Source organism: Stegastes partitus, unplaced genomic scaffold, assembly GCF_000690725.1.
Source record: "Stegastes partitus isolate 25-593 unplaced genomic scaffold, Stegastes_partitus-1.0.2 Scaffold27, whole genome shotgun sequence".
In the NCBI taxonomy this organism is placed as follows: Eukaryota; Metazoa; Chordata; class Actinopteri; family Pomacentridae; genus Stegastes; species Stegastes partitus.
In genome coordinates, this window is record NW_007577758.1 from 1,517,998 (window position 1) to 1,527,840 (window position 9,843).

Below are 9,843 nucleotides of genomic sequence, written 5' to 3' on the forward strand. Positions count from 1 at the left end.
GAGAGAGAGAGAGAGAGAGAGAGAGAGAGAGAGAGAGAGAGAGAGAGATGAGAAAGCCACAGAGGATCAGACTAGTGGGCTGAAAGAAAGACAGAGGAAGAGAGGTGTGACTAAGAAGAAGAGGAGTGGGAGAATGAAATGAAAAGATAGAGGGGGTTGATGGATGGGAGAGGAGGAGAGTAGAAACAGCTGCGAGCTCCACTCGTCTACTGCATTCATCATACCTTTCAGTTAGACAACAAGCGGGCGGAAAGGCAGACAGACAGAAAACCAAAACAACTCTAATACCAGCAGCCTCTTGTTGCTGTCAAAGCTAATGTTTTTGCAAAGGGCTTTCCACTGGTGAACGGTTGTGTAAGGACTGATTCTATCGGCTGCTTTATTTCTGGGTTTATTGCTCGCTCTGTCCACCTACACGTGATGACTAGCCATTGCGCCTTCGGATAAATAAAAGGTTCTTAAAGCTACTTGCTTAATAGTTCAGCCATTTTTACGTCAAAACCAAATTCATGGTATGCTCTCAATGTAAAACCTTGGGACTGCACACAGGTCAAACACGCCTTTGGGATCTAGCGAGTCACTGTGCATCAGCTAACACTTCATGGCAGACAAATTGGAGGCACCGACTTTTAAAAATCTTTTAGCATCCTGCCAGAAAGTGAAAGAATCACGGAGAGGGCAGAGAAAAGTGAAAATTAAACTTTATATGGTAACAAATGAATGTAACTCCATGTGATTCTCAGGTTTATCAGTGAAATGTATGACACTGAAGACTGGATTCTCTCCTACAGTACCAGTGTGAAGCAGGATTAGAGCTTAATGATATGAATGGATCCAAAGCAAAGGGTTAAATGTGTGTGTTCAGTCAAAACTGTTTCTCAAAAATGGCGTGTATTACTAAGCTGCAACCTCATTTACATTTCTGAAAAAATGTAAATTCTTTGTGAAGCACATGTATTTTGTCACCTAAATACAAGACTGTGATGTAATAGGAAAGTCTTCCACTTTGAAAGAGCCACACTGTCCACGTGAAGAGGCAGGAGGGATGGAGGCAGGAATCAGCAACTGCCGTTTTTACAACATGTTTGAAGCTTCTCCCACATTTTATGGGTTACCAGAGTGAAAGGTCCTGCCCTATCTCACACATGATTAGTTTGCTAAAAAAGGACAAACAGCAAAGCAATACAATAAATGGCAAAGATATGTTATAAGGAACCCTTTTGTGATCTGTCACAAACGTGTGATCTGTGAGAAAACAGGTTACCCTCAAAATGTAATTGACAATCCAGTTTAGTTGTATATGAATGTAACTTGAGAGAAACATGTGGCTATTGCATCCAAGTGGTAATATCCTGTGTTGTCTCCAGTAGCAACAGTCATCAGATAATGTCACACAGCAGAACATTCTTTTTGAGCCTTATGAAGGACCTTGGAGAGAGATGTGACGTGAGTAAGGCAAAATAGCAAAAACTTAAAACCCTAATTAATGTCAATAAAGCCACTGAGAGCAACTGACAGTGTCAACTCAGAGGGCTCCTGCAATAAAGAAACAAATGAGTTAAAAAAAAAAAAAAAATAGTTGCCACATTGCAACCCCACTGGTAAAGTGCAGTGTTATCCAGTGCAATACATTTGAGGGCATATTTTTATGGTAGGGCTGCAGGGTGGCGTAGTTGGTAGCACTGTTGCCTCGCAGCAAGAAGGTTGCCGGTTCGCGTCCCGGTGGGGGCACCGGAATCTTTCTGTGTGGAGTTTGTGTGTTCTCCCCGTGCTGCGTGGGTTCTCCGGCTTCCTCCCACACAGTCCAAAAACATTTTGAGGTTAATTGGTGATTCTAAATTGTCCGTAGGTGTGAATGTGAGTGTGCTTGGTTGTCTGTGTGTAAGTGTGGCCCTGCGATAGACTGGCGACCTGTCCAGGGTGTCCCCTGCCTTCGCCCTAAGTCAGCTGGGATGGGCTCCAGCCCCCCCGTGACCCTAATGAGGATTAAGCGNGGCTTCCTCCCACACAGTCCAAAAACATGTTGAGGTTAATTGGTGATTCTAAATTGTCCGTAGGTGTGAATGTGAGTGTGCTTGGTTGTCTGTCTCTATGTGTGGCCCTGCGATAGACTGGTGACCTGTCCAGGGTGTCCCCTGCCTTCGCCCTAAGTCAGCTGGGATAGGCTCCAGCCCCCCCGTGACCCTAATGAGGATTAAGCGGTGTATAGATAATGGATGGATGGATTTTTATGGTAGATTATCTGATAAGGTAATACTTCTACTTAAACTTCTACTTAAACCAGCCTTCCTGGACTGTAGCACATCCTCCCACCAGTACCTGAAGCAAGACACACATTGTTAAGGTCCTGGACCTTTGCAATCCTTTTCCTCTTTGGTCTGAATAACTTTGTCCTGATTTCATAAATTAATTTAATGCAAATGAATTTGTACAAGCCCCAGACTGGTGCCTGCATTTGGATCCCACCCGGCCTCTAGTTTTGACTGCTCCTCCTCTGTCCTGCCTCCTGCCTGGACTGATTGGACCGGTACACCAGCGCTGCACTGTGCTACGCTCCAGCTGGGCCTGTCATCACTGCACCTGCTTAAAAGCTCAGCCAACTGTCACACAGGGTAGCTGTGATTTAGAGTGAGCAGCTCATAATGGGGGCTTGTCTGGGATATCCCTCCCCCCTCAAACAAAAAGTTTTGTATACACACTGAATACTACAGCCATACTTAAGATGTGACCATGGCAAATGCATTTTGAGTGGAACATAATTTCATTTTGAAATAAACATAATTTATGATCTGTGATGGGGTGGGAAAAGTGGGCAGTTTTTAAAAAAATGACAAAGTCTGCATTAGGACATTTTTTGCCATCGCTTGCTTTGAGTTTTTATTCACTTTCTGGTTAGGTTTTGGAACATTTCAAGTTTTGTTAGACACTTGTACATGTGAGAAGCTTGGTTTATGGATGGGCACCAAACTTAAGAGTTAGAGTCAGTAAAAATGTCATAGTCGGGTTAATAGGACTGTTTCACGATATATGTGAACCTTCTATGTGATGATTGGATATTACTCAGTGTCCTACAAAAGAGAAACCAAAGACAATCTTTTGTTCGTACCTCCTTCTAAGTGCATTTTTTGGATTTGGTTGTTCAGTTGTTTTTTTTTTTTTTACATAGTCCTATCTGCACTATTTAAGGATGCACAGAAGCTGTGTTCATGACCAAGTTTTTGGAAATGAAAAAAGCTGTAACGCTACAAATGGAGCTTTATGCTAGGCTGGAACTGCTGTAAAATACTAAATGTAATTTTTAGAAAGCCTGTAGGTCTCAATAAGCCCTGTCTGGCCTTGTCACACCAATGCAAACATGAAGCCTTGGATGTCTCAGAAACTTCCACAATGTTAGCAGGGGGCAAACTAGAAGTTATCCGTTATAAAATTTTTACTACAACCCAGTCTGAAATGACACATTACTGTCAAAGTGTCCCTGAACAACAAGCGGCGAGTATATTTCCCAAAAACACCAGTTGGAAAACAGACACAGCTGGCATTTATTTGCCCTTGCATTTAAAAATTATTCAGAGATGACACAGCACACAAGGAAAGCGTGTGAGATGCAGTGCAGAGGCAAATGACTTGTATTATTGAGGTCTATAACTTTTCTCCAATAAGTAAAGGAGAATGTTGAAGGCGCATATATCAGGTGGTCTCGTCACATAAAAACAAACCTAACCTAATTTTTATCTGTTCCACTTTTTTTGGCGCATTTCCAGCACACATTAAAAGGCACGTACTTTACATATAAAGAAGAGCTTATACCACCCAGAGCTCAAATGCACATCACCCATTCTAATCCCCTTTCCTAATTTCCTGAATATAAAGTTGATCCTCCCTACAGATGTGAAATCTGGCCCGCACTAGTGGTGTTAACACCGTCTCTCTCTTTCTGCTAGAAACTGCTGAGTACAGACTCTGGAGGATGATGAAGACATATGGATGGAAAGATAAGTGCAATGGACAGACAGATAGATAAGTGACTGGTCAGTGATAAGAGAGATAAGAAAATATTTCACCTTTTGTTATGTTTTAATTACAAAAGAGGAGGAACTAAGACAGATTTCTTACCTTGACATCTTCCGGACAGTCATTGGAGCAGAGGCCGCTGAGCACTGAAGAAGACAGAAACGGCCAGAATTAGACATGTTACTCAGCATGTGTTACACGCCCTGTACAATAACACATCCAGCAGTGGAACAACCATCAAGTGGGTTGAACTCAGAGAAATTAACTTTGCTTACACATTGAAAAAGGCTCCACAGGGGCAGAAACAACAACTTAAGACAACAGGAACTAATTAACTTCAAGTGTGCTTTAGCATTCACAGATTTACAGGTGTCTTCAAAATCAGTGTTTTTAAAAACGTGAGTAAAGCTCAAAATCCTTATAATATTTTTATTTCCATTCATTGGGAACACGGCACATTATATTTTACATCAAAACATGAAGAAAAATGTGTCAATATTTTAATTACAGAAAATTAAGGAAAAATGATATTGGGCTGTTCAAAGAAATAGCAGTGTCTGCATTTTTCATTACAAACTCAAATATTTACTCAATAAACTGAAAAAAATGTTAACATTTCGCATTCCTGTTAATCACTAAACTAATATTTAGTTGTATAACCACTGTTTTTGAGAACTGCTTGACATCTGTGCTGCATGGAGTCGACCAACTTCTGGCACTTGTAAACACGTATTCCAGCCCAGGATGATTTGACAACCTTCCACAGTTCCTCTGCATTTCTTGGTTTTGCCTCAGACATAGCATTTTTGATGTAACCCCGCAAGTTTTCTATTGGATAAACATCCAGGGATTGGGCTGGCCACTCCATAACCTTAATTTTGTTGGTCTGGAACCAGATGCTGCTCGCTTACTGGTGTGTTTGGGGTCGTTGTCTTGTTGAAACACCCATTTCAAGGGCATTTCCTCTTCAGCATAAGGTAGCGTGACCTCTTCAAATATTTTGATATAAGTAAATTGATCCATGATCCCTGGTATGCGATAAATAGGCCTGACACTATAGTAACAGAAGCAGCCCCATATGATACTTCCGCCACCATGCTTCACTGTCTTCACAGTGTACTGTGGCTTGGACTCAGTGTTTGGGGGTCGTCTGAAAAACTGTCTGCGGCCCTTGGACCCAAAACAACAATCTTACTTTCATCAGTCTACAAAATGTTTCTCCTTTTCTCTTTAAGTCAGTCGATATTATTTTTGGCAAACTGTGTCCTCTTCAACACTTTTTTTTTTAACAGCGGGACTTTGTGGGGGCTTGTTGCGGATAGATTAGCCTCACACAAGTGTTTTCTAATTGTCACAGTACTCACAGGTAACTTCAAACCATCTTTGATCTCCCTGGAGCTGACCATTGGCTGAGTATTTTCCATTCTGGCTATTGTTCAATCCATTCGAATGGTAGTCTTCCGTTTTCTTCCACGTCTCTCTGGTTTTGCTTTCCATTTCAAAGCATTGGAGATGATTTTAGCTGAGCAGTCTCTCATTTTCTGCACATCTTTATACATTTGCCCCTCTCCAATCAACATGTTAATTAAAGCACGCTGTTCTTCTAAACAGTGTCTGGAACGACCCATCTTCCTCAGGTTTGCAGAGAGAATTGCATATACAACATATGCTGGCTTCATCCATAAATAAGAGCCACCTGAATGACACCTGCTTCTCCACATAATGAATGACCTCACTGATTGAACTCCACACTGCTACTATTTTGAACACACCCCTTTCAATTAATTATTTAATTACACAGACTCAGGAGCATGCATATCATGAATGTTGGGTCTACTACACCTACTGGTAAATGATTTGCCATGTAACAATATAATTTCTACCAAAAACAGTGGCTGATCTGGTTAGTTATGTTGGACTACTATTATTTTGAACACAATTGTACATTGTACTTGATGCAATTTATCAATCAGTTCTGTGTGCTAGGTGGATATAGACAGAGAGAATGTACAGAAATTATCAGCAATGAGAAACATTGAATTGAAACATTAAAAATAAATGTGCAAACTATTACTACTGCATGTACATGTGGACGTGCATGTTAGGAAAGCATTTCACTTATTTGTGTGTACAAGCGGAGCAAAGACAAAGTCCGCTGCATTGATAATCAGTCATTAGAGAAGTTACTTTATTTGCATACTAATAGGCTTCAGGGTCTAGGTTGCCTTGATTTGGCTAATGGAGTCACGCTGAAGTCCAATTCTCTGTTAATATGGTGGCACCAGCCGGTAGATGCGCCTGTTTAAAGGGAATGGGTGGGTGGATGAAGCAACAGCATTGAATTGTTTTAGTAAATCAACACAAACATTTTCCGAAGGAAATAACTCTTATGTACAAATGTCATCTTCATAAGACTTTTCAGTTACGTAAAGACTTTTGAAAAATGGTTGTGCCCAAGTGTGGAATTATGGCAGGTACTTCTTGAATTGTGGAATATTCCCTGTTAAATGATCTCCACTCCACTAAGAATAGCTATAAAACCATTCAGTACACCACTAGGCAATGACATGGTTATTTATATAGCCCCCTTATCATAACAGCTACAGTTGGGGCAAATCTAAGTCCCAAAGGGAGCTGATTCCAGCAGTGAGCAGTATAATGGCTTAAAGTCATTTCACCGTGTTTGGTTTGAACTCTGGGCACCACCAGTCCCTGCAGATCTAAGAGGCCTACTAGGTTATACTTGGCAAACATATCTTTGCTAGACCTAGACCATTGAGAGACTTAAAGACAACAAGTATGACCTTGAATTCAATTCTATTTTTAACTGGAAGACAGAGGATGATCTAAGAAGTGGACTGATGTGTTCTCACTTTTTCCAGTCTTCTATCAGCAGCATTTTGAATGACTTGCAGATGTCTTGAGGCCAATCAGGAGAGCATTATAGTATTCTACCCCACATAAAGTAAAAGCATGGATGAGCTTTTCTAAAAGCTGTCTGGACATGGACATTTTTCATTTTGTCTATGTTTATGAGATGCCAAACTGAGGGTTTGGTTACAGTGAATGACAATTGTTAGGTGAAGCTCAAAAACAGTAGGTCTTAAGGGCAATCCACATTGACAGTGTTTTGTAAAGCACATCTTGAATTTTTGTTACACTGAACAAATACAGTGTACCTGTGTTTCAATTCACACCATCTTTGAGAGGTTCTTGTTGATAAATGGCACACTCATTTTTTATTTTTTTTTAGACGTCTTTATTTGTTTCACACCTTTTCAAGTGAAGGTACTCATTCAAATTACAAATATTAGACCATCAAGACAAGGCAAGGAAGGTTTATTTGTATATCAGATGAGGGACCACAAAAATAAAGATAATCTTTCTTCTTACATATTTCTCATACGCACATTTGAAAGGCATTTTATTATTATTTAAAAAAAAAACCTGAACTAAATATAAATATGCTCTGCAAATCACATAACTAATGTGTATAAATTTAGACCTCTCACCTGATCTCTCATTTGATTTTCAGTGTATGCACATTACTATTGACAATAATAATAACAACAATAATAATAAGTCATTAAGTCATGTAGATGATGTGGTAGTCTCACACAGCCAGACTTCTCTCCACAGTGTCATTCGAGCACTGGAGAATGGTTTAAATGCAACTCATTGTCATTCTACTGTTGCGTTTCTTTAAACCAATCACAGTCGTTTTGGCTCCTAAGCTCAGGATGTAGCAGTGTGCCTTTCCAGCACAGTGACAGGGGCATTATTTTGGTGGAACTTGTGCATGCAGGGAGGTAAGCATATTCATTAAAATGGCTAATTCACTGAAGGAAACAAACAGGACTGCCCTACTGCAACATCCAAATTCTCTTCAAAATGTGCCATTTTCAGCATGGAGGTTGCTAGCTTGGCGGTTGTTGTTGTTTCATGTAGCAAAGGGGATTTTGAAAGTGTGATCGCCCACATAGTGAAAGGAAAGGAAAAAGACACCTGAAATGTGTGACAGAAATGTCGGACTTATACCAAAAATATACATCCTAAAGTTTTAATTACAGATGGCTGTACCATAATCCTCAGTGCTTCAGTAGAAAAAGACTGAACTTGTCTTTTTGGTTTTTGAAGATGCTTCACCTCTCATCCAAGAGGCTTCCTCAGTTCTAACTAACTGGTGGGGAGTCCCATGTACTCACTCTCAGCCCCAAATCACATTGGCTCATTGGTCTTGGTACTGACCAAAGACTGACATTCCTCAAGGTATGAATAGTGGTAAAACTGCCTGGTGAGGGATGACTAAGGGTGTTAATGGAGGTGAAACTGTATGTGGAGGGATTTCAGGTCTGCCGTATAAGTACCTGATAGGTGGTGTTACACTCTCCTTTCTTTGGAGATGGCTTCCTTCAGTATTCCCTAAAACCATCTGTCTTCTCTGTCCAGACTGTGGACATTGCAATTGTCAAAGGAATGTCTGTTATCCTTCAGATGCCGGTGGACTACTGCGTTTCATCCACTTGCATCTAAAGGAAAAGTCTAGTTGTTTTCTAGTGAAGCATTTAGGATTACCATGACCTGGCCCACTGACAATCTACAAAGACAGATTGTACTTCAGTGTGTTAATAATCTGAACGCAAGCTCGATTATTCAAGGTTTGACCAATTACACCACAGTGGTAAAGAGCTGAGGACTGCATTGCACCATTTTCTTGTACCCTGATCCTCTTCGTAGCAACCCATCTGCCGTCACTTTGAGTGAATAAACAAGAGAATTATTTTTTTCTTTTAGAGCTTTGATTTAAGAAGAAATGGCGTACGTGTGGCAAAGACAAATTTGCTGCTTTGAAGTTCACAAGCTTATTAAGGATATGCCTAAAGCAGAATTTAGATGGCGCGCCCATCAAAGATAAACATGCACTCCTTGACCCTAACTGACCACACTGCATATCAGCTGCTACTTAACATCTTGGTAAACAGGTTCTGTGAGAAATTACATTTTATCAGGGAAAAAACACTTTCATTTCTCATCAAGGCCTGTGCTTTGTTGTCATTAATCATGGCTTTTGAAAGCATATTTAGTAATCACGTAGGTATTCTTGGAAAATGTCAATATTTGTTTGCAAAATAAGGACTACAGAGTGCGTTCAAGTCAAGGACATCAAATCAGGCCTGCAGTGACCAGAGGCCATTCATCATTTAATGAGACAACAATGTCTCTTTGCAGTGACAAATATGAGAAACATCTGACAGGTCTGAGATGGCTGCAGCGAGCTCTCAAAGCCCAAGGCCATTTCTGGCTATTCTTTTGCCCCAGAAGTTGAGTAAAGTTGAATAAAGCTGAATGACACTAAAAACCACAAGGTTATTTGGCTCTGAAAAGATCAAAGCCTTTATGAGTGCCTGTGGAAGTGCAGTCTAATGCAGCGACGTGGTCAGAAACAGCACAGCATGTAATTACACTGCTCATCAACTATGAGCAAACACTGCATCAACACATCACAGGCTTCATACCAAAGTCATCTATCAAGGGCACAGCTGATCAATAAATCATAGGGATTGGATAATTCATTGCCTGTTTGAATTTCATGCTGTTAGGGGTCAGGGTATTTTCACCACTGTCACTGACACTGTAAATCAATAACACAGAAGGATTAGATTGTCATTTGCTTGAAGTGAGTCTCATTTGGGATTATCAGGAAACAGAACATAGGATATGCCAAACACTACAGTGGGACTCGAGCCATGATGCCATGACCTCGCTACAGGCTCAGCAATGCCCGCTGCTACAAGGTGAAGGCAGGGAATTTTGTTGCAATTCATTCTGAGG

At 40.6% G+C, this 9,843-nt stretch overlaps 1 protein-coding gene across 1 annotated transcript in view; it reads right to left on the minus strand.

The window, feature by feature from the left end:
- The window catches only part of LOC103369364 (T-cell immunomodulatory protein-like), a 52,781-nt gene extending 47,747 nt beyond the window's left edge, over positions 1-5,034 (minus strand). The window contains exons 1-2 of the mRNA XM_008298071.1: positions 4,923-5,034; positions 4,114-4,157 (exon numbers count right to left, since the gene is read on the minus strand). Of these exons, the coding sequence (XP_008296293.1) occupies positions 4,114-4,157; positions 4,923-5,034 (156 nt within the window). The remainder of the gene's footprint in view (positions 1-4,113; positions 4,158-4,922) is intronic.
- Between the last annotated feature and the right edge of the window lie 4,809 nt (positions 5,035-9,843).